This window comes from Pogoniulus pusillus, chromosome 14 (assembly GCF_015220805.1).
Source record: "Pogoniulus pusillus isolate bPogPus1 chromosome 14, bPogPus1.pri, whole genome shotgun sequence".
NCBI classification, from domain to species: domain Eukaryota; kingdom Metazoa; phylum Chordata; class Aves; order Piciformes; family Lybiidae; genus Pogoniulus; species Pogoniulus pusillus.
The window spans coordinates 30,161,571-30,186,940 of record NC_087277.1 but is presented as its reverse complement, the minus strand read 5'-3'; the positions used below and the strand labels follow the sequence as shown (position 1 = coordinate 30,186,940).

Below are 25,370 nucleotides of genomic sequence, written 5' to 3'. Positions count from 1 at the left end.
AGCACAGAATCACCCAATGTGATCTTTGATCTTTGATCACATTGGCTGCTTCTGTGCTCCACAACCTGCCTGGAGGTGTTCAAGGCCAGGTTGGATGAGGCCTTGAGTTACCAGTTCTGGTGGGAGGTGTCCTTGCACCCATGGCAGGGGGTTGGAACTGGCTGAGCTTTGAGGTCCCTTCCAACCTAAACCATTCCATGATTCTATATCTTAAACTAGTCAGTGCCTGGGGGGGGTGGCTGACACCCTGTTAGGCTGTGCTGCCATCCAACAAGGTCTGGACATCTGGAACTCATGAAGTTCAATAAGCACTGCACCTGGGGAGGAATAACATCAGGCAACAGTACAGGCTAGAGATTGCTGGAGAGCAGCTCGAGGGAGGAAGACCTTAGAGACCCAGTGGGCAGCAAGTTATGCATGGGCCAGCAATGTGCCCTTGCAGCAGAGGGCCAGTGGTGTCCTGGGGAGCCACAAGACAGCTGTGGCCAGCAGGGCTAGGGAGGTTCTTCTCCCAAACTGTTCCATCCTGGAGAAACCACACCTGGAATACTATGTCTAGTCTTGGGCTCCTGAATTCTGGAGAGGCAGGGACCTGCTGGAGAGAGACCACAAGGATGATGAAGGAATTTGAACATCTCTGCTAGGAAGAGAGACTGAGAGCCCTGGGGCTGTTCAGTCTGGAGAGGAGAAGGTCGAGAGGGGACCTTATCAGTGCTATAAACATGTGAGGGGTGGGTGCCAAGGGGAAGGGACCAGGCTCCTTTCAGGTGGGTGCCCAGGGGAAGGGGCCAGGCTCTTTTCAGGTGGGTGCCAAGGGGAAGGGACCAGGCTCCTTTCAGGTGGGTGCCCAGGGGAAGGGGCCAGGCTCTTTTCAGGTGGGTGCCCAGGGGAAGGGACCAGGCTCCTTTCTGGTGGGTGCCCAGGGGAAGGGGCCAGGCTCTTTTCAGGTGGGTGCCCAGGGGAAGGGACCAGGCTCCTTTCAGGTGGGTGCCCAGGGGAAGGGGCCAGGCTCTTTTCAGGTGGGTGCCCAGGGGAAGGGACCAGGCTCCTTTCAGGTGGGTGCCCAGGGGAAGGGACCAGGCTCCTTTCAGGTGGGTGCCAAGGGGAAGGGACCAGGCTCTTTTCAGGTGGGTGCCAAGGGGAAGGGACCAGGCTCTTTTCAGGTGGGTGCCCAGGGGAAGGGACCAGGCTCTTCTCAGGTGGGTGCCAAGGGGAAGAGACCAGGCTCCTTTCAGGTGGGTGCCCAGGGGAAGGGACCAGGCTCCTTTCAGGTGGGTGCCAAGGGGAAGGGACCAGGCTCTTTTCAGGTGGGTGTCAAGGGGAAGGGACCAGGCTCTTCTCAGGTGGGTGCCCAGGGGAAGGGACCAGGCTCTTCTCAGGTGGGTGCCCAGGGGAAGGGACCAGGCTCTTCTCAGGTGGGTGCCAAGGGGAAGGGACCAGGCTCCTTTCAGGTGGGTGCCCAGGGGAAGGGGCCAGGCTCTTTTCAGGTGGGTGCCCAGGGGAAGGGACCAGGCTCTTTTCAGGTGAGTGCCAAGGGGAAAGGGGCCAGGCTCCTTTCAGGTGGGTGCCAAGGGGAAGGGACCAGGCTCCTTTCAGGTGGGTGCCCAGGGGAAGGGGCCAGGCTCTTTTCAGGTGGGTGCCCAGGGGAAGGGACCAGGCTCTTCTCAGGTGGGTGCCCAGGGGAAGGGACCAGGCTCTTTTCAGGTGGGTGCCAAGGGGAAGGGGCCAGGGTCTTTTCAGTGGTGCAGAGCAACAAGCCAAGGACCAGTGGATACAAACTGGAACACAGAAGATATGACCTGGACATGAGGAGAAACTTCAATTACAATGAGAGTAACAGAACCCTGGAGCAGGCTGCCCAGAGAGGTTGTGGAGTCTCCTTCTCTGGCAGCTTTCAAACCAACCTGGATGCGTTCCTGTGTGAGCTGCCCTGTGTGACTCTGCTCTGGCAGGGGGTCGAGTGGGTGATCTCTGGAGGCCCCTTCCCACCTCTAACCTGCCATGATTCTGTGATTCAGTGCTTTCCTCACCTACTCAGAGGTGTATTTTAGTTGGCAAGAGCTAAGCTCAGAAGTGGGGATTAAAAAGGACTAAACTTTAGCTCTGTGTCACTCAGACAATTGGTCCTGAGGCTGAAGGGGAAAGTGTCTGACCTCTCTCACTTTAAACACAGTGGCAGCACACTGCCTTTTCTCAAGCCCACAAAGGCTGAACGAAGAAGATATTTCCTTTGTGGTGTTTGTGTTTCTATTCTATATGGAGGTGTGGGGGGGGAAGTCCACTTTTTTCCCCCTCCCCTGCATTTTGTGCCCCTAACCACTGACACTTTTCATTAAAGCAGCAGCAACAGAACAAAGTTCTGAGTTCTCTAGGAGGTCCCCCAAGAAAAGCCTTGCTGTTTGTGCAAGCAATTCTGAACTGAAAGATGTGGCAGGCTGACAGGAAAGAAAACACACAGCAGCTTCTTCCTGCTGCAGGAGAAAGGAGGAGAACAGAGGGGCTTTATTCTCAGAGGGGGGAAGCTGAACTCCAGAGGCTGTCCTGACACCTATTAACAGCTGACACTGGTCAGGCAGAGATTGAAAACCACTATGAACAGCTAACACTGCACAGACAGAGGTTAAAAGCCACTATGAACAGCTAACACTGCACAGACACAGGTTAAAGGCCACTATGAACAGCTAACACTGCACAGACAGAGGTTCACAGCCACTATGAACAGCTAACACTGCACAGACACAGGTTCACAGCCACTATGAACAGCTAACACTGCACAGACACAGGTTAAAGGCCACTATGAACAGCTAACACTGCACAGACACAGGTTCACAGCCACTATGAACAGCTAACACTGCACAGACACAGGTTCACAGCCACTATGAACAGCTAACACTGCACAGACACAGGTTCACAGCCACTATGAACAGCTAACACTGCACAGACACAGGTTCACAGCCACTATGAACAGCTAACACTGCACAGACACAGGTTAAAGGCCACTATGAACAGCTAACACTGCACAGACACAGGTTCACAGCCACTATGAACAGCTAACACTGCACAGACACAGGTTAAAGGCCACTATGAACAGCTAACACTGCACAGACACAGGTTCACAGCCACTATGAACAGCTAACACTGCACAGACACAGGTTCACAGCCACTATGAACAGCTAACACTGCACAGACACAGGTTCACAGCCACTATGAACAGCTAACACTGCACAGACACAGGTTCACAGCCACTATGAACAGCTAACACTGCACAGACACAGGTTAAAGGCCACTATGAACAGCTAACACTGCACAGACACAGGTTCACAGCCACTATGAACAGCTAACACTGCACAGACAGAGGTTAAAGGCCACTATGAACAGCTAACACTGCACAGACACAGGTTCACAGCCACTATGAACAGCTAACACTGCACAGACACAGGTTAAAGGCCACTATGAACAGCTAACACTGCACAGACACAGGTTAAAGGCCACTATGAACAGCTAACACTGCACAGACACAGGTTCACAGCCACTAGGAACAGCTAACACTGCACAGACACAGGTTCACAGCCACTATGAACAGCTAACACTGCACAGACAGAGGTTAAAGGCCACTATGAACAGCTAACACTGCACAGACACAGGTTCACAGCCACTATGAACAGCTAACACTGCACAGACACAGGTTCACAGCCACTATGAACAGCTAACACTGCACAGACACAGGTTCACAGCCACTATGAACAGCTAACACTGCATAGACACAGGTTCACAGCCACTATGAACAGCTAACACTGCACAGACACAGGTTCACAGCCACTATGAACAGCTAACACTGCACAGACACAGGTTAAAGGCCACTATGAACAGCTAACACTGCATAGACACAGGTTCACAGCCACTATGAACAGCTAACACTGCACAGACACAGGTTAAAGGCCACTATGAACAGCTAACACTGCACAGACACAGGTTCACAGCCACTATGAACAGCTAACACTGCACAGACACAGGTTAAAGGCCACTATGAACAGCTAACACTGCACAGACAGAGGTTAAAGGCCACTATGAACAGCTAACACTGCACAGACAGAGGTTAAAGGCCACTATGAACAGCTAACACTGCACAGACACAGGTTAAAGGCCACTATGAACAGCTAACACTGCACAGACACAGGTTCACAGCCACTATGAACAGCTAACACTGCATAGACACAGGTTAAAGGCCACTATGAACAGCTAACACTGCACAGACACAGGTTAAAGGCCACTATGAACAGCTAACACTGCACAGACAGAGGTTAAAGGCCACTATGAACAGCTAACACTGCACAGACACAGGTTAAAGGCCACTATGAACAGCTAACACTGCACAGACAGAGGTTAAAGGCCACTATGAACAGCTAACACTGCACAGACACAGGTTCACAGCCACTAGGAACAGCTAACACTGCACAGACACAGGTTAAAGGCCACTATGAACAGCTAACACTGCACAGACACAGGTTCACAGCCACTAGGAACAGCTAACACTGCACAGACACAGGTTAAAGGCCACTATGAACAGCTAACACTGCACAGGCACAGGTTCACAGCCACTATGAACAGCTAACACTGCACAGACACAGGTTAAAGGCCACTATGAACAGCTAACACTGCACAGACACAGGTTAAAGGCCACTATGAACAGCTAACACTGCACAGACACAGGTTCACAGCCACTATGAACAGCTAACACTGCACAGACACAGGTTCACAGCCACTATGAACAGCTAACACTGCACAGACACAGGTTAAAGGCCACTATGAACAGCTAACACTGCACAGACACAGGTTCACAGCCACTATGAACAGCTAACACTGCACAGACACAGGTTAAAGGCCACTATGAACAGCTAACACTGCACAGACACAGGTTCACAGCCACTATGAACAGCTAACACTGCACAGACACAGGTTCACAGCCACTATGAACAGCTAACACTGCACAGGCACAGGTTCACAGCCACTAGGAACAGCTAACACTGCACAGACACAGGTTAAAGGCCACTATGAACAGCTAACACTGCACAGACACAGGTTCACAGCCACTATGAACAGCTAACACTGCACAGACAGAGGTTAAAGGCCACTATGAACAGCTAACACTGCACAGACACAGGTTAAAGGCCACTATGAACAGCTAACACTGCACAGACACAGGTTCACAGCCACTATGAACAGCTAACACTGCACAGACACAGGTTAAAGGCCACTATGAACAGCTAACACTGCACAGACACAGGTTAAAGGCCACTATGAACAGCTAACACTGCACAGACAGAGGTTAAAGGCCACTATGAACAGCTAACACTGCACAGACACAGGTTAAAGGCCACTATGAACAGCTAACACTGCATAGACACAGGTTAAAGGCCACTATGAACAGCTAACACTGCACAGACACAGGTTAAAGGCCACTATGAACAGCTAACACTGCACAGACACAGGTTCACAGCCACTATGAACAGCTGACACTGCACAGACAGAGGTTAAAGGCCACTATGAACAGCTAACACTGCACAGACACAGGTTCACAGCCACTATGAACAGCTAACACTGCACAGACACAGGTTCACAGCCACTAGGAACAGCTAACACTGCACAGACACAGGTTCACAGCCACTATGAACAGCTAACACTGCACAGACACAGGTTCACAGCCACTATGAACAGCTAACACTGCACAGGCACAGGTTAAAGGCCACTATGAACAGCTAACACTGCACAGACACAGGTTCACAGCCACTAGGAACAGCTAACACTGCACAGACACAGGTTCACAGCCACTATGAACAGCTAACACTGCACAGACACAGGTTCACAGCCACTATGAACAGCTAACACTGCACAGACACAGGTTAAAGGCCACTATGAACAGCTAACACTGCACAGACACAGGTTCACAGCCACTAGGAACAGCTAACACTGCACAGGCACAGGTTCACAGCCACTATGAACAGCTAACACTGCACAGACACAGGTTAAAGGCCACTATGAACAGCTAACACTGCACAGACACAGGTTCACAGCCACTATGAACAGCTAACACTGCACAGACACAGGTTAAAGGCCACTATGAACAGCTAACACTGCACAGACACAGGTTAAAGGCCACTATGAACAGCTAACACTGCACAGACACAGGTTAAAGGCCACTATGAACAGCTAACACTGCACAGACACAGGTTAAAGGCCACTATGAACAGCTAACACTGCACAGACACAGGTTAAAGGCCACTATGAACAGCTAACACTGCACAGACACAGGTTAAATGCCACTATGAACAGCTAACACTGCACAGACACAGGTTAAAGGCCACTATGAACAGCTAACACTGCACAGACACAGGTTCACAGCCACTAGGAACAGCTAACACTGCACAGACACAGGTTCAAATCCATTTCACACTGAGGTGAGTTGAACTGGACCTCCAGCCCTATCTCAGGCAGGTTCAGAGGTGGAGGAGCCTGTGGTGAAGGCAGTGTTCTGTGTACAAAAAGCAAAGAAGTTGTTGCCTTGGGGCTTGCATCATTTACAATCACTTTGGTTGGAAAAGACCTTCAGGACCATGGAGTCCAATCATTTTGCTGTCTTTAGGATATGTACTTCCAGAGACCTTTACCAGCTGAGGTTGGTGATTGATCTCTAGGAGAGCAGCATAGGGGAAAGGGATCCCAGGGTCCTGGTGGGCAGAAGGGTGTCCATGAGCCAGCAGTGCACCTTCGTGGCCAAGAAGGCCAAGGGCATCTTGAGGTGGAGGCCAGGGAGGGGTCAAGAGAGGATCTCCTGTCCCTCTACTCTGCTTTTCTGAGGCCACACATGGAATGTCACATCCAGTTCTGAGCCCCTCAGAGAAACATGTGAGAGAGTCCAGCACAGAGCCACAAAGCTGCTGCAGGCAGTGAACATCTCCTGTGAGGACAGGCTGAGGGAGCTGGGGCTGGCAGCTGGCAGCAGAGGAGCCTGAGGGCTGCCCTCAGTGCTGTGCTCAAGCTGTGCAGGGCAGTGCAGGGAGGATGCAGCCAGGCTCTGCTCAGGGCTGGCCAAGGGCAGCACAAGGGGCACTGGGTGCCAGCTGCAGCAGAGGAGCTGCCACAAACACAGAAGGGGAGACTTTATCAGTGTGGGGGTGCTGGAGCCTGGAGCAGGCTGCCCAGAGAGGCTGTGGAGTCTCCTTCTCCTACTTCAGGTGATCCTGCTCTGGCAGGGGGATTGGAATGGATGATCCCTTCCAACCCCTAACGCTCTCTGCATATGTGATTCCAGCCACATGAACATAGATGGACATGAGAGAGTCACAGCATGATGGGGGTTGGAAGGGAGAGTCTCCTTCTCTGGACACTCTCAAATCCCACCTGGATGTGTTCTTGTGACCTGGCCTGGGTGATCCTGCTCTGGCAGGAGGATTGGCATGCATGGCCTTTTGGGGTCCCTTCCATAGAATCATAGAATCAGGCAGGGTGGAAGAGAGCTCCAAGCTCAGCCAGCCCAACCTAGCACCCAGCCCTGCCCAACCAACCACACCATGGCACTAAGTGCCCCAGCCAGGCTTGGCTGCAACACCTCCAGCCACGGCCACTCCACCACCTCCCTGGGCAGCCCATTCCAATGCCAATCACTCTCTCAGTGAAGAACCTCCTCCTAACCTAGCCTTCTGTGCCCGTGGTTGTGTGACTGCTCCTCTTTTCACCTCCTCAGGTAGAGAAAGAGAAAGAGAAGAGAAAGGTTGGAGGTTTAAGGTCACTCCAGCCCCGCTGCCAGGCGGAACGAAGCACTGTGTGCTTTGGAGCCAGAGCCCTGTGCAAAATGCCCTGTCTCTGTTTTCAGCCAAGTTCAAGAGGTGCTACATTTAATAACAAAGGAATGTCTAATTCTGAAGGCTCTGGGCAGGCTGCTCTCCTATCTGGGCCTTCACTGTGTTGTTTTTTGTTTGCTTAAACCCCTAGAAGGCTTTCTGCTAATGCTGAATTTAAATCATGTCAATACCCTCTTCTGAAAAACACCACCAGGGTGCAGGTCTCCACAGTCTTATGCATGGAACATTGGAAGGCAGCTCTAACAGCACAGCAAGTCTAACCCAGCCAGCCTTTATCACACTATCTATCCACAGCTGCGGTTTTAGGGAAGCTCTTCAGAGTTTTCCAGGAGTGCTTGAAAAAGGGAAGGTCTTTTCTAGCTGACTCTGGAGCAGTCCTGAACACAGCTGATGGCTTTTGTGCTCCATAGAGCTGGCACCCCTGTGGATTTGATCATAGAATCATAGAACCAAGCAGGCTGGAAGAGAGCTCCAAGCTCAGCCAGCCCAACCTAGCACCCAGCCCTGCCCAACCAACCAGACCATGGCACTAAGTGCCCCAGCCAGGCTTGGCTGCAACACCTCCAGCCACGGCCACTCCACCACCTCCCTGGGCAGCCCATTCCAATGCCAATCACTCTCTCTGACAACAACTTCCTCCTCACATCCAGCCTAGACCTGCCCTGGCACAGCTCCAGGCTGTGTCCCCTTCTTCTGCTGCTGATTGCCTGGCAGCAGAGCCCAACCCCACCTGGCTACAGCCTCCCTGCAGGCAGCTGCAGGCAGCAACGAGCTCTGCCCTGAGCCTCCTCTGCTGCAGGCTGCACACCCCCAGCTCCCTCAGCCTCTCCTCACAGGGCTCTGCTCCAGGCCCCTCCCCAGCCTTGCTGCCCTTCTCCAAACACCTTCCAGCACCTCAACATCTCTCTGCAATGGAGGAGCCCAGAACTGGACACAGCACTCCAGGGGTGGCCTGAGCAGTGCTGAGCACAGGGGCAGAAGAACCTCCCTTGTCCTGCTGCCCACACTGCTCCTGAGCCAGCCCAGGATGCCATTGCCTCTGCTGCCCACCTGGGCACACTGCTGCCTCCTCTTCAGCTCCTCTCTCCCAGCACCCCCAGCTCCCTCTCTGCCTGCCTGCTCTCAGCCACTCTGTCACTTGTTTCCAGGGAGAAGAGACCAACCCCCACCTGTCTCCAAGCTTCTTTCAGCTAACTGCATTCTTTGCCTTTTATTTACCCATCACTGCCCATCTGAGCATCCTGCTTGCTGAATCCCAGCTTTTCCTTCTCTCTGCTCTGACATGGCTGGAAAAAGCACAGGGAAATAGCCTCAAGTTGCAGCAGGGGAGGTTTAGGTTGGATATCAGGAAACAAAATCCTCTCTGCCTTTCAGTTGTTACTAGGAAGAGGACATTGACCATCACCTGCCTGCAACCTCCTCTCAGGGAGCTGTAGAGAGCAATGAAGTCTTCTCTCAGCCTCTTCTTCTCCAGACTAAACAACCCCAGTTCCTTCAACTGCTCCTCCCAGCCCTGTTCTCCAGACCCTTCCCCAGCTTTGTTGCCCTTCTCTGGACCTGCTCCAGCCCCTCAATGTCCTTCTTATGGTGAGGGCTCCAAAAGTGAACCCAGAACTGCAGGGGACTTGGGTGAAATGACATTGAAAGATCCTCTCCAACCCAAACCATTCTATGGTCTTGCCTTCACATAGCAAAGGGCTGAGTGTGCTGTGAGATGACTGCATCCTGTCAAAGCTGTGATGCAGACACTTCCACCTGCATCTGTGAAAACCACAGCAGTCCTCTGTTCCCTTCTGCTCTTCTGAGAGCACTGATATCCCAGAGCTCATCAGCTGGTGCTGGATGGTGAAAGCACACACTCAGTTGGCTAAAGAGAGGTGTTGAAGCCAAGCCTGGTGGGGCACTTAGTGCCATGGTCTGGTTGCTTGGCCTGGGCTGTGTGCTAGGTTGGGCTGGATGAGCTTGGAGCTCTCTTCCAACCTGCTTGATTCTAGGATTCTAAGTGGTAGGAAGGAGAAGTTGGAAGCAATGAGCAAATTTCACTGCCACGGGATGTTAGGGGTTGGAAGGGACCTCTAAAGATGACCCAATCCAACCCTCTTGCCAGAGCAGGATCACACAGGAATCCATCCAGGTAGGTTGGAAAGGCTCCAAAGAAGGAGACTCTACAACCTCTCTGGGCACCCTGCTGCAGGGCTCCAGAACTCTCACAGCAGAGAAGTTTCTCCTCATGTTGAAGTGGGATCTCCTGTGCTCACTCTTGTACTCATTGTCCCTTGCCTTATCACTGGGCACCACCAAAAAGTACCTGGCACCTTCATCCTGACACTCACCCCTCAGATATTTGCAGACACTGACAAGGTTCCCTCTCAGCCTTTTCTTCACCAGACTAAACAGTGCCTGGGCTCTCAAACTTTCTTCATAGCAGAGATGTTCAAGCCTCCTAATCATCCCCATAGCCCCTGTTGGACTCCCTCCAGCAGGTCCCTATCTTTCTTCAACTGGGGATCCCAAAACTGGACACAATATTCCAGGTGTGGTCTCACCAGGGCAGAGTAGAGGGGGAAGACTGGGGTGGACTATGCTAAGAGTTACTCTGTGCTCTGCCATGATGAGAAGCAGATTGAAATCTGCTGGGGCCAGAGTGGCTGAGAGGGGTCAGAGTGGCTGAGAGGGGCCAGGCAGAGAGGGAGCTGGGGATGCTGGAAGAGAGGAGCTGAAGAGGAGGCAGCAGTGTGCCCAGGTGGGCAGCAGAGCCAATGGCATCCTGGGCTGGCTCAGGAGCAGTGTGGGCAGCAGGACAAGGGAGCTGCTTCTGCCCCTGTGCTCAGCACTGTTCAGGCCACACCTCGAGTGCTGTGTCCAGTTCTGGGCTCCTCCATTGCAGAGAGATGCTGAGGTGCTGGAAGGTGTTTGGAGAAGGGCAGCAAGGCTGGGGAGGGGCCTGGAGCACAGCCCTGTGAGGAGAGGCTGAGGGAGCTGGGGGGGTGCAGCCTGCAGCAGAGGAGGCTCAGGGCAGAGCTCATTGCTGCCTGCAGCTGCCTGCAGGGAGGCTGTAGCCAGGTGGGGTTGGGCTCTGCTGCCAGGCAAGCAGCACCAGAAGAAGGGGACACAGCCTGGAGCTGTGCCAGGGCAGGTCTAGGCTGGATGTGAGGAGGAAGTTGCTGGCAGAGAGAGTGATTGGCACTGGAATGGGCTGCCCAGGGAGGTGGTGGAGTGGCCGTGGCTGGAGGTGTTGCAGCCAAGCCTGGCTGGGGCACTTAGTGCCATGGTCTGGTTGGTTGGGCAGGGCTGGGTGCTAGGTTGGGCTGGCTGAGCTTGGAGCTCTCTGCCAGCCTGCTTGATTCTATGATCCTGCAGAGCTAAAGGCTGAGCTCTTCCCAGTGGAGCTGTGCAGAAACAAGACTGCAGTGCAGCAGCTCAGGAGAAGAGCAAAGCTCCTGACAGAGTTAGGAAGAAGAGAGCAGGACCCAATTTAATGTGACTGTGGACAGAGAGCAGGGCTGGGTGCTAAGCTGGACTGGATGAGCTTGGAGGTCTTTTCCAACTTGTTTGATTCTTTCTTCTTTGCATCCTGACCTGTTGCCTTCAACCTTCCCTGTGTAGATAGGATTTCAGAGAACAGGGCTACAGGGTGATCTTTTCTAGGTCCCTTCCAACCCCTAACATTCTGTGTTCTGTGGTACTGAGGGGAGGGAGTAGGCTGGCAGGAGCTCCTCCATCACACCACAGCAGTGGTGCCTGCAGCCATGCAGAGTTCACTCAGTGGGCCCCATCTGCTTGGCCTTTGAAGGGCACTGCTCAGTGGCTCCAGCAAAGAGCTGTAACTGGAGCACAATTTGCTGCCACATGCAGAAGAATGTTGAGGCACACACATGGAAATTAAGGAATCACTCAATTAATGCCAAGGAAACTGTCAGTGAGCATGGAAAGGGTAACACTGGGAATGAAAGAAAGAAAAGGAATTCTATTGGGCAGCTACAAAGTGCACATAAAGATTAATTATCTGAGGTTTGGAGTGAAATATTTAGGTTAGACATTTGGAAACCATTTCTAGTCCTAATGTCAAACATTTTGCCAAGAGATGTGACTGAGGCTGCATCACTCTCTGTGCTCAGGAGGAGGCAAGATGAAAACCATATGTACTTAATGCAGCAGGAAGTCCTGCAACAGGGCAGGGATAAGCTATGTGAATTGAGAGATCCTATCCAAATCCTTAGGCATAAATCCTGAAGGAACTAGGCCTGCAATCCTTACAGGCATGGATGACTTCAGTGGGACCATGCAGATGAGCCACAGTGAATAACTCAAGAACAAAATGTCATCATAGAATCATTATCATAGCATCAGGCAGGCTGGAAGAGAGCTCCAAGCTCAGCCAGCCCAACTTAGCACCCAGCCCTGCCCAACCAACCAGACCATGGCACTAAGTGCCCCAGCCAGGCTTGGCTTCAACACCTCCAGCCATGGCCACTCCACCACCTCCTTGGGCAGCCCATTCCAACGGCAAATCATTCCAGTCCAATCCCCCTGCCAGAGCAGATCAGACAGGAACACAGCCAAGCAGGTTCTGAATGTCTCCAGAGAGGGAGACTCCATGACCCCCACCCTGTGCAGCCTGTTCCAGTGCTGTCACCCAGCCCTGACTCTATGCTGTTGCAGCAGAGTGACTGCCATAGGGAGGAATTGGCTGAGATTTGAGGTCCCTTCCAACCTAAACCATTCTACAATCACAAAATGTCAGGGACTGGAAGGGACCTCAAAGGATCATAAAATCAAGCAGGTTGGCAGAGAGCTCCAAGCTCAGCCAGCCCAACCTAGCACCCAGCCCTGCCCAACCAACCAGACCATGGCACTAAGTGCCCCAGCCAGGCTTGGCTTCAACACCTCCAGCCACAGCCACTCCACCACCTCCCTGGGCAGCCCATTCCAATGCCAATCACTCTCTCTGCCAACAACTTCCTCCTCACATCCAGCCTAGACCTGCCCTGGCACAGCTTGAGGCTGTGTCCCCTTCTTCTGGTGCTGGCTGCCTGGCAGCAGAGCCCAACCCCACCTGGCTACAGCCTCCCTGCAAGGAGCTGCAAACAGCAATGAGGTCTAAGGTCTGCAAGAAACCACATTGAGGACAGCAAAAAGTGAGGTAAAGAAGTTGAGAAGCTTATTTATCAGAAATGCCTTTGGACTGGAGAGAAACCCAAATTCACTCACTTTGTCCATGTCCAGATACAAGCCTCGAGGTATGAAAATTGGAGAACCTGAAGAGGGGTTGAGTTTGGTGGATTTTTGTCCCTTTTGCCTTACCCATCACCTATTGAATATTCTTGCAGCAAGTTTGAGGTCCGTTTGACAGCAAGAAAAACACCACAACAAGCTGGCCAGCAAGCTGAACATGGGCCAGCAATGTGCCCAGGTGGCCAAGAAGGCCTGCAGCATCCTGGCCTGGAGCAGCAATGGTGTGAGCAGCATCAGGAGCAGGGAGGTGCTCATGCCCCTGCACTCAGCACTTGTGAGCCCACAGCTCCAGTACTGTGCCCAGTTTGGGTCACCACAGCACAGGAGGACACTGAGGTGTTGGAGCAGTGCAGAGAAGGACGAGGCTGGGGAGAGGTCTGGCAAACAGGACCTGTGAGGAGCAGCTGAGGGAGCTGGGGGTGTTTAATCTGGAGAAGAGGAGGCTGAGAGGGGACCTTAGTGCCCTCTGCAACTAACTAAAAGGAGGTTGCAGTGAGGCTGGAGCTGGTCTCTGCTCCCCAGTTACTGATGCTAGGACAAGAGGAAATGGCCTCAAGTTGTGCCAGGGCAGGGTTAGGTTGGATGCTGGGAGGAAGCTCTTTCCTGAGCAGGTGGTCAGGCACTGGCACAGGCTGCCCAGGGAGGTGGTGGAGTCACCATCCCTGGGGGTGTTTCAGAGGAGAGTGGCTGTGGTGCTGGAGGCTGTGGTCTGGTGATGAAGGCTGCTGGGATGAAGGCTGGGCTGGCTGATGCTGGTGGTCCTTTCCAACCACAGCCACTCACAGTGATGAGATGTGGTGCTGAGGGGCTTGGGTTAGTCAAGGACTTGTCAGTGTGAAAGTGATGATTGGACTCAGTGAGCTTGAAAGGCTCTTCCAGTCTGAGACACTCTGTGATGCTGTGACTCAAACACAGGAGCAAAACAGTAATGCAGTTACTGAGCAGTTGTGGCCACTGCCTCAGCTGTTGGCTGGCTTCTCTGACCTGCCTTTGTCAGTGCTCTGCAGATCTTGATGAGGAGGAAGCAAGGACTACCAGTTGGTGGCCTCAGCAAGGAAGGTCACTGCCGGGCCATGCAGAGTGCACAGAGTCCCTCCATGGCTCTCAGGGACTCCCTCCCAGGCCTGCAGGAGCTTCTTTTGGAGCACAACTACTTTCCCTTTGCCCATTTTAACGAGGTCTTGTATCTGGGCTCAGTGGGAATGAAAAGATTCTCCAGTGCCTTCCAGATCCTCTGCCACTGGCTCAGCAGAGCAGAGGGTGGGGAAAGCTGGGGAAGAAACAGGGGATGTGGAAACACTTTTATGCATCCTGACTAGCTCATTTAAGGCTGCTCAGGAACTTTCCCCCCTGGGAGCCCTATGAAGTGACATGTTTAGCAAAGGGCAGATTTATGCCATCAGTGAACAGCAGTGGGGCTGAAACCATAGCTTATCTTCTGTGTGCAAGCAGGCTTGACTTCATCTAAGGCATCTGTCTGCTCTTCACATCCCCAGCCAGCATGCCACAGGCAGCACTGTGTGTTAGAGTGTGCAACCCTGCCTCTCCTGCTGTCACACAATCCCAGAATGGGTTGGGTTGGGAGGCACCTCCAAAGCTCATCCCATCCAACCCCCTACTGCAGTCAGCAGGGACATCCTCTGCTTGGTCAGGTTGCCCAGAGCCCTGGCAAGCCTCACCTTCAATATCTCCAAGCATGGGATCTCAACCACCTCCCTGGGCAGCCTGCAGCACCTCATGGTAAAGAACCTGTTCCTCACATCCAGTCTAAACCTCTTCTTCCCTAGGTTGAAGCCATTGGCCCTTGTCCTATCACTGCAGGCCTTTGCCAACAGTCTCTCCTCAGCCTTCTTGCAGCCCCCTTCAGGTACTGGAAGGTTGCTATTTGGACACCCCATAGCCTCCTCCTCTCCAGGCTGAACAACCCCAGCTGCCTCAGCCTGCCCCAGCATTGCAGGGCTTGGAAGCTGTCTCTGAGATCATCCAACCTAACTGCCCTGCTGGAGAAGGGTCACCTCGAGGAGATCACTCAGGAAACCTGTCCAGGCAGGTTGGGAATGCCTCCAGAGACAGAGACTCCACAAGCCTGGAGTACTTCAGACATGCAGCTGGCAGTCTCCTAATGACCACTGATGAGTACTGAGCGCAGGATTCATTCTTGCAGAGCCAGCAGTGAGCTACTCACTGCTTCTCCTTCTGCATGGCTCTTCAGTGAGTACTCCACATCACCTGGGAGTGCTCTAACCTAGAGCAGATTTTCCCACTGCCTATGGGAACACCATGGAAGACAGTGCCCAGTGCCCATTAAACCCACCACAGAACCACAGCACCAAGCAGGCTGGCAAAGCCCCTCAGGAGCACCAAGCCCAGCCTAGAACCCTGCTCTGCAAGACTCACCTTAAACCATAGCCCCAAGCACCACAGCCAAACCACCCTGGAACACAGCCAGGCTGGGGGACTCCAGCACCTCCCTGGGCAGCTCATTCCACTCCCTGAACACTGTCTCCAGGGAAAACTTCTTCCTAATGTCCAATCTAAACCTCCCCAGCCTCAGCTTGAGGCCATTCCCCCTTCTCCTGTCTCCAGCTCCCTGTGAGCAGAGCCCAGCAGCAGCCTCTCCACAGTGTCCCTTCAGGTAGCTGGAGACAGCAATGAGGTCTCCCTCAGCCTCCTCTGTTCCACACTACCCATCCCCAGCTGCCTCAGTCACTCCTCATCAAATTCATTCTCCAGGCCCTTCCCCAGCTCCATTGCTCTCCTCTGGACCTGCACCAGCACCTCCACAGCTCTCCTGTATTGCAGTGCCCAAAACTGAACACAGCACTGCAGGTGTGACCTCACCAGAGCTGACTCCAAGGGCACAATCACCTCCCTGCTCCTGCTGGACACAGCATTTTTAACTCCAGCCAGGATGCCATTGGCCTTCTTGGCTGCCTGGCACACTGCTGGCTCACATTCAGCTGCCTGGCACACTGCTGGCTCACATCCAGCTGCCTGGCACACTGCTGGCTCACACTCAGCTGCCTGGCACACTGCTGGCTCACACTCAGCTGCCTGGGCACACTGCTGGCTCACTTTCAGCTGCCTGGCACACTGCTGGCTCACACTCAGCTGCCTGGCACACTGCTGGCTCACATTCAGCTGCCTGGGCACACTGCTGGCTCACACTCAGCTGCCTGGGCACACTGCTGGCTCACATCCAGCTGCCTGGGCACACTGCTGGCTCACACTCAGCTGCCTGGCACACTGCTGGTTCACACTCAGCTGTCTGGGCACACTGCTGGCTCACATTCAGCTGCCTGGCACACTGCTGGCTCACATACAGCTGCCTGGCACACTGCTGGCTCACACTCAGCTGCCTGGGCACACTGCTGGCTCACTTTCAGCTGCCTGGCACACTGCTGGCTCACACTCAGCTGCCTGGCACACTGCTGGCTCACACTCAGCTGCCTGGGCACACTGCTGGCTCACTTTCAGCTGCCTGGCACACTGCTGGCTCACACTCAGCTGCCTGGCACACTGCTGGCTCACATTCAGCTGCCTGGGCACACTGCTGGCTCACATTCAGCTGCCTGGCACACTGCTGGCTCACATCCAGCTGCCTGGCACACTGCTGGCTCACACTCAGCTGCCTGGGCACACTGCTGGCTCACTTTCAGCTGCCTGGCACACTGCTGGCTCACACTCAGCTGCCTGGCACACTGCTGGCTCACATTCAGCTGCCTGGGCACACTGCTGGCTCACATTCAGCTGCCTGGCACACTGCTGGCTCACATTCAGCTGCCTGGGCACACTGCTGGCTCACATCCAGCTGCCTGGGCACACTGCTGGCTCACACTCAGCTGCCTGGCACACTGCTGGCTCACACTCAGCTGTCTGGGCACACTGCTGGCTCACACTCAGCTGCCTGGGCACACTGCTGGCTCACATTCAGCTGCCTGGCACACTGCTGGCTCACACTCAGCTGCCTGGGCACACTGCTGGCTCACATTCAGCTGCCTGGCACACTGCTGGCTCACACTCAGCTGTCTGGGCACACAGCTGGCTCACATTCAGCTCCTGTCTATTACAACCCTGAGGTCTCTTCCTGCCAGGTAGCTCTCCAGCTACACTGCCCCAAGCCTGGAGCTTTGCTTGGGGTTGTTGTGAACCAGTTGCTGGGTGATGCAGAGTTGCAGAGATACTTGGTGCACACAAACCCATCAAGAGCCTGTCTGCAGGAAAGCACACACTCAGCCTGGTTTTTGAATGGCCATGGTGGTGTGGGTTCCAACAGAGACCACAGGGACTTTGAAGAATCATAGAATGGGTTAGGTTGGAAGGGACCTCAAAGCTCAGCCAGTTCCAACCCCTCTGACACAGGCAGGGACACCTCCCACTAGAACAGGTTGCTCAAGACCTCATCCAACCTGGCCTTGAACACCTCCAGGGGTGAGAGTCCAGCATCAGTAAGTTGCAGATGACACCAAGCTAGGAGCAGCTGTGGAGCTTTTGGAGGGGAGGAGAGCCCTGCAGAGGGACCTGGCCAGGCTGGATGGGTGGGCAGAGGCCAAGGGGATGAGACTGAACAAGGCCAAGGGCAGGGTTCTGCACTTTGGCCACAACAACCCCAAGCAGCACTACAGGCTGGGGCCAGAGTGGCTGAGAGCAGCCAGGCAGAGAGGGAGCTGGGGGTGCTGGGAGAGAGGAGCTGAAGAGGAGGCAGCAGTGCCCAGGTGGGCAGCAGAGCCAATGGCATCCTGGGCTGGCTCAGGAGCAGTGTGGGCAGCAGGACAAGGGAGGTTCTTGTGCCCCTGTGCTCAGCACTGCTCAGGACACCCCTGGAGTGCTGTGTCCAGTTCTGGGCTCCTCCATTGCAGAGAGATGCTGAGGTGCTGGAAGGTGTTTGGAGAAGGGCAGCAAGGCTGGGGAGGGGCCTGGAGCACAGCCCTGTGAGGAGAGGCTGAGGGAGCTGGGGGGGTGCAGCCTGCAGCAGAGGAGGCTCAGGGCAGAGCTCATTGCTGCCTGCAGCTGCCTGCAGGGAGGCTGTAGCCAGGTGGGGTTGGGCTCTGCTGCCAGGCAAGCAGCACCAGAAGAAGGGGACACAGCCTGGAGCTGTGCCAGGGCAGGTCTAGGCTGGATGTGAGGAGGAAGTTGCTGGCAGAGAGAGTGATTGGCATTGGAATGGGCTGCCCAGGGAGGTGGTGGAGTGGCTGTGGCTGGAGGTGTTGAAGCCAAGCCTGGCTGGGGCACTTAGTGCCATGGTCTGGTTGACAGGTTGGACTGGATGGGCTTGGAGCTCTCTTCCAGCCTGCTTGATTCTGTGATCCTGCAGAGCTAAAGGCTGAGCTCTTCCCAGTGGAGCTGTGCAGAAACAAGACTGCAGTGCAGCAGCTCAGGAGGAAAGCAAAGCTCCTGACAGAATCAGGAAGAAGAGAGCAGGACCCAATTTAATGTGACTGTGGACAGAGAGATGAGAAAACTTCTTTCTGGGGCTTCCAAGCTGCTTAGTGCTTCTCTACCTCCCCACACTTAGAAGAGGTTTCCCCAGGCTGCCACATCTGTAAGTGATTCCAGCTCTCTGGCACCTGGCTTCCTTTCCAGCCCTCCTTAGGAGAAACAGCAAGGCCACTTCCACCACTACCACTCACTTCTCCACAGTGCTCAGCAGCAGACACTCTGCAATGGTCTCTCAGCACAGGGTACCTTGCCTCCTGGTGATGACAATGCTTTTGCCACCATAGATACATAGAATGGTTTAGGTTACAAGGAACCTTGAACACCATCTAGTTTCAAGCCCCTGCCACAGGCAGGGACACCTTCCACTAGGTCAGGCTGCTCAAGTCCTCAGCCAACCTGGCCTTCAGAGCCACCAAAATGATTAAGGAAGTTGAGCATCTTCTTTATGATGACAGCATGAGGGAGCTGGGGCTTGGAGCCTGGAGAGGAGGAGACTAAGGGGTGACCTCATTCGTGGTTATAAATATCTAAGGGGTGAGTGCCAGCAGGCTGGAAGCAGCCTCTTCTCAGGGATGCCCACTGACAGCACAAGGGCAATGGGTGGAAGTTGAATCATAGACAGAACCAGGCTGGAAGAGACCTCCAAGCTCAGCCAGTCCAACCTAGTACCCAGCTCCATCCACTCAACTAGACCACGGCACTAAGTAGAGTTCCACAGGGGGTTCCACATCAACTTTGTGAGGGTGACAGAGCACTGGCACAGGCTGCCCAGGAGGGTTGTGGAGTCTCCCTCTCTGGAGACATTCAAGAGCTGTCTAGATGTGTTCTTGTGTGATCTGCTCTAGGTGATGCTGCTCTGGCAGAGGAGCTGGACCAGGTGAGCTTTGGAGGTCCCATCCAGCCCTTGACATTCTCTGACTCTATGATTCAACCTGGCCTTGAACACTTCCAGGGAGGGGCATCCACAGCCTCCCTTGGCAACCTGATCCAGTGCCATAACATCTTTTATAGGCAAGAGTGACAAGCTCATGTCATCAGATTCTCATGGCATGGGATACAAGAGATGCTCTGAGACCATAAGGAGGCCAAAGAATGGACTAAGCAAGCTCCAGAGGGCATTACTGCCAGAGGGGTATCCAGTCTTGGTACAGCTCACATCACCCTGTCATCATCAAGATCTTCCTACCAAAGCCTCTCTGTAGTGGCAAGGATTAAAAAGTTGACAATTTCTCCTGCCTGCAATGGTCACAGAGCACTGTGAAAACCTCTGCTCCATCCCAGCAGCTGCACAGATCAGGCTGAGAGAAGGAGGTGTTAGTATCAGAGATGGAGAGGGATGGAAAGGGCCCCTGAAAAAATGGTGGAGGCAGGTTGAGTTTGTGGCCCTGAAGAGGCCCAAGATGTGTGTGATAGAATAGAATCAGGCAGGCTGGAAGAGAGCTCCAAGCTCAGCCAGCCCAACCTAGCACCCAGCCCTGCCCAACCAACCAGACCATGGCACTAAGTGCCCCAGACAGGCTTGGCTGCAACACCTCCAGCCACGGCCACTCCACCACCTCCCTGGGCAGCCCATTCCAATGCCAATCACTCTCTCTGCCAACAACTTCCTCCTCACATCCAGCCTAGACCTGCCCTGCCATAGCTTCAGGCTGTGTCCCCTTCTTCTGCTGCTGGCTGCCTGGCAGCAGAGCCCAACCCCACCTGGCTACAGCCTCCCTGCAGGCAGCTGCAGGCAGCAATGAGCTCTGCCCTGAGCCTCCTCTGCTGCAGGCTGCACCTCCCCAGCTCCCTCAGCCTCTCCTCACAGGGCTGTTTAATGTGGAGAATGTTTGATCTTTGATCACATTGGGTGATTCTGTGCCCCACAACCTCCCTGGAGGTGTTCAAGGCCAGGTTGGATGAGGCCCTGAGCAACCTGTTCTAGTGGGAGGTGTCCCTGCCTATGTTAGGGGGTTGGAATTGGCTGATCCTTGAGGTCCCTTCCAACCTAACCCATTCTATGACTCTATGAAGCAAGGTGGTTTACACATATGTGGGCATTGAAGGAGGAATCCAAAGTAGAAGTCCAGAGCACTGCTGTTACAAACCTCTGGGGAATAGGACAGGGTCTGGCTTGGCTTAAGCAAACTGCAGGAGCACATCTGGACAGGCTGCAGAGGTGGGCACAAGCCAAGCTCAGGAGGTTCAACAAGACCAAGTGCAAGGTCCTGCATCTCGGTTGGGGCAATCCCAAGCACAAGTCCAGGCTGGGCAGTGAGGGGCTGGAGAGCAGCCCTCAGGAGAGGGACTTGGAGGTGCTGCTGGAGGAGAAGCTCCACAGGAGCCAGCAGTGTGCACTTGCAGCCCAGAGAGCAAGCAGAGCCTGGGCTGCAGCAGCAGAAGTGTGGCCAGCAGGACCAGGGAGGGGATTCTGCCCCTCTGCTCTGCTCTGCTCTGCTCTGCTCTGCTCTGCTGAGACCCCACCTGGAGTACTGCAGCCAGTTCTGGAGCCCCTGGGACAAGCAGCACATGGAAGTGTTGGAGGCAGTGCAGAGGAGGCCACCAAGATGCTGAGAGGGCTGCAGCAGCTCTGCTGTGAGCACAGAGTTGGGGCTGTGCAGGCTGGAGCAGAGGAGGCTCCCAGGTGAACTTCTTGTGGCCTTCCAGGACCTGAAGGGGGCTCCAAAAAAGCTGGGGAGGAACTTTTGAGGCTGTGAGGGAGTGTCAGGAGTGGGGGGAATGGAGCAAAGGTGGAGGTGGGGAGAGTGAGGCTGGAGGTGAGGAGGAAGTTGTTGAGCAGGAGAGTGGTGAGAGGCTGGAATGGGTTGCCCAGGGAGGGGGTTGAGGCCCCATGGCTGGAGGTGTTTGAGGCCAGGCTGGCTGAGGCTGTGTGCAGCCTGCTCTAGGGTAGGGTGTCCCTGGGCATGGCAGGGGGGTTGGGACTGGCTGCTCCTTGTGCTCCCTTCCAGCCCTGACTGACTCTGTGATCTCTAAGGCACACAAGGCAAGCAAGGGCATGGCAGGCTGCCGTTCCCTCAGACATTACAGCAAAGTTTATTTATGCAGCATCAAAGGGAATGCCAGCAGAGAGCAGGGCAAGGAAAATGATGACAGAGTCTGACTTCTAACCTCTCTGTTTTTTCTTGTCTCTGACCTTTCCACCTAACCAAACTTCAAACTCACCCCACGGGATGGCCACAGGCTGGTCTCTTTTGAGCTCACTCAGCATTCTGAGGCGCTGCTGGGATGGGCTAAGGAGCTTATACCATCAGACCCAGATTTAGGCAAACAGCTGTGATAAAAGAGGTGTCCATATTGTTAAGTCGTTAGCTGCTAACAAGGAGGAGTTGTTGTTACAACAAACCCCTGCTTCAGTCGAGCTGGTGGTGTCCTGTTTCTCAGCCCTGTTAACCGTCTGCTGTCATGCCAGAAGCTCTGTGACTTCAAGCATAGAATTATAGAAACAAACAGGCTGGAAGAGAGCTCCAAGATCAAGCAGTCCAACCTAGCACCCAGCCCTGGCCAAGCAACCAGACCATGGCTGGCTACTGGAATGGGCTGCCCGGGGAGGTGGTGGAGTCGCCGTCCCTGGAGCTGTTCAAGGCAGGACTGGACGTGGCACTTGGTGCCATGGTCTGGCCTTGAGCTCTGTGCTAAAGGGTTGGACTTGATGATCTGTGAGGTCTCTTCCAACCTTGGTGATACTGTGATACTTTTTCCCATCCAGGTTTTTCATCATCATAGGATCACCATCATAGAATCAAGCAGGTTGGAAGAGAGCTCCAAGCTCAGCCAGCCCAACCTAGCACCCAGCCCTGCCCAACCAACCAGACCATGGCACTAAGTGCCCCAGCCAGGCTTGGCAAGAACATCTCCAGCCACAGCCACTCCACCACCTCCCTGGGCAGCCCATTCCAATGCCACTCTCTCTGCCAGCAACTTCCTAACAACATCCAGCCTAGACCTGCCCTGGCACAGCTTCAGGCTGTGTCCTCTTCTTCTCTTGCTGCTTGCCTGGCAGCAGAGCCCAACCCCACCTGGCTACAGCCTCCCTTCAGGGAGCTGCAGACAGCAATGAGCTCTGCCCTGAGCCTCCTCCTCTGCAGGGTAGTAGGTAGTAGTTAGTGCAGTGCTGACACATCTTGTCTGCACATTCAGAACTCTCAACAGCTCACTTAGAAGGTAAAACAATGTTTTTCTTTGCTTGGCCAGCCTATGTTTAACACTAGAGCTGGACAGAACGAGCGCATTCAGAGCTGGAAGGAGGCACAGCAAACACGCTGCGGCGGCTCCTGGTGCCAGGGATGAAATCACAGGGCATTAGTAACTTCCATCCTACCTGCAGGACCACATAGCTCAAGTCAGCAGGACCTGCCAGTCGGGGGGAAAGCCACAAAGGGAGCACGCTGAGCAGACTGAAATCCTACACTCTGGAGCAGCCTTTGAAAGCAACATTGTCTGATGGAAACACTTAGGCGTGCAGAGAGCGGCGTGCAGCAGGTAAAACACAGCAGCAGGAGGCGAGCAGTGCTGCAGAGGGGTAACTGCAAGCACAGCCTCACTGCGGGCTCTCCGAGTGCTGTGGGTGAGAGAAGTGAGAAGTGGAGCCTCCAGAAGTGCTGTGGGTGAGAGAAGTGAGAAGTGGAGCCTCCAGAAGTGCTGTGGGTGAGAGAAATGAGAAGTGGAGCCTCCAGAAGTGCTGTGGGTGAGAGAAGTGAGAAGTGGAGCCTCCAGAAGTGCTGTGGGTGAGAGAAATGAGAAGTGGAGTCTCCAGAAGTGCTGTGGGTGAGAGAAATGAGAAGTGGAGCCTCCAGAAGTGCTGTGGGTGAGAGAAGTGAGAAGTGGAGCCTCCAGAAGTGCTGTGGGTGAGAGAAGTGAGAAGTGGAGTCTCCAGAAGTGCTGTGGGTGAGAGAAATGAGAAGTGGAGCCTCCAGAAGTGCTGTGGGTGAGAGAAGTGAGAAGTGGAGCCTCCAGAAGTGCTGTGGGTGAGAGAAGTGAGAAGTGGAGCCTCCAGAAGTGCTGTGGGTGAGAGAAATGAGAAGTGGAGTCTCCAGAAGTGCTGTGGGTGAGAGAAATGAGAAGTGGAGTCTCCAGAAGTGCTGTGGGTGAGAGAAATGAGAAGTGGAGCCTCCAGAAGTGCTGTGGGTGAGAGAAGTGAGAAGTGGAGCCTCCAGAAGTGCTGTGGGTGAGAGAAGTGAGAAGTGGAGCCTCCAGAAGTGCTGTGGGTGAGAGAAGTGAGAAGTGGAGCCTCCAGAAGTGCTGTGGGTGAGAGAAGTGAGAAGTGGAGTCTCCAGAAGTGCTGTGGGTGAGAGCAGCGGTCACTGGCTGCGTTTTTGCACGCATCAGGGCGATGACTTCCAGTGCTCTCCACAAAAGCGGTGGAGTTACTAAGGGTTAGCACTTTAAAGAGTGGAACACATCCTGTGCCTCAGGGCACCAAGCAGTTAACTCACAACCTCCTTTACTGGGGGGTCCCAGAAGCTGCACTGGGTCTGCTTGCAGAAGTGAACATGCAACAGGGAGAGGAAAAGGTTCAGAGTTCGGTACTGAGCTTCTCCTTGCTTAAGTTACTGCCACTGCAAACAGGTAAGGAAAGAACATTTCCAGCAAGCAACAAAAGCCAGAAGTCAGCTCTCTGCTCAGTGGAACCCTCCCAGGCTGCTGAAGGAAAGGAAACGACAGGCTCCCAGGGCTGCTCTGCTCTGCAGCAAGCAGGCGTTCACTCACCATGTATTCCATGTTGGAAGCAGGCGGGAAGACTTTGCCTCGGACCTGGTTGTGGTAGTCGAGGATGGCAATCATGTCGTTCTGCGAGATGTAGCGCTTGCGCCTGGCCTTGGGCAGGCTGGCAGAGCCCAGGGGAGCCGCCAGGGCTGCCCCAGCCTCGCCGGCGCTCTCGCCTGCCCGCAGCGGGGCCGTGGCGTTGGGCACCACGAGTGCAGGTGTTTCGCAGAGGACGGACAGGAGCAAAGCACAACTGACTGCAGCGGCTGCTGCCATGGTGCGGCAGGGGAGAAGGGCAGAGGCACTCTGCGCTAAGGCAGGGCAACAGGCACCAGATCTGTGGAAGAGGAGATGGCAAAGATGTGACTCTGCACACCTGGGGAGCAAGGTGCAGCGCGGCGAAAAATGATTCTGCCTGTCGGCTCAAGCACAAAACCAGCCCGGCCAGAGCATGTGTTACTGAGCAGCCCTCGGTAACCGCAGCGAGTGAGACGATGCCCTCGCTGCCAACACAGCAGCACCACAGCGGCAGCTGCACGGCCGGAGCCAGCGCTCCTGCAACAGCCACAGTGCTGTCACACCGCATCGCTCCACAAACCACGCTCTGAGGCTGAAACAGGGAGGCTGCGAGGAACCTCCCAGCATCTGGCGACGGAAACAAATCCATCCTAGGCTCTGCCTGTCCCCACAGGAGTGGCTTCTTGGGACACGCTGCGGCACGGATAAACCGGGAGGCTAAAAGGCAACGCAGAAAGCATGACAGCAGGACAGCTCCGAGACGCAGCACTCAACCTCAGCTTCCTCGCCGTGTGATGAGCAGTGCTAAAGCTGCATGCAAAGCAAACTGAGCGAGCTGAACGGCTTACCTCTGGATAATAGCAAGAGGGGGCCAAAACAAACCCCAAACCACAGCCTATTGCTCTCCCAGTGTCTACAGCACTCTCCTGTGTGATGGCATGGACCTTTGTGAAGGAGTGCCTCTTACTGCCACCCCCCAGCAGGCACAAATCTCCGCTGCCTTTGAAGCTTCTGGCCAGGGGAGCCGCTAACAGCTTTTATATGTTGCAGGCTGTGGAAGCCGGAGCAGGCAGCGCCCGCGGAGGTCTCCGCGCAGCCAGGGCCGGGGGAGGAGCT

At 54.4% G+C, this 25,370-nt stretch overlaps 1 protein-coding gene across 1 annotated transcript in view; it reads right to left on the bottom strand.

The window, feature by feature from the left end:
* PI15 (peptidase inhibitor 15) overlaps window positions 1-24,546 on the bottom strand; it is a 38,727-nt gene extending 14,181 nt beyond the window's left edge. Inside the window, exon 1 of the mRNA XM_064153991.1 lies at window positions 24,240-24,546. Coding sequence (XP_064010061.1) covers window positions 24,240-24,512 — 273 coding nt within the window. The 5' untranslated portion in view covers window positions 24,513-24,546. The remainder of the gene's footprint in view (window positions 1-24,239) is intronic.
* Between the last annotated feature and the right edge of the window lie 824 nt (window positions 24,547-25,370).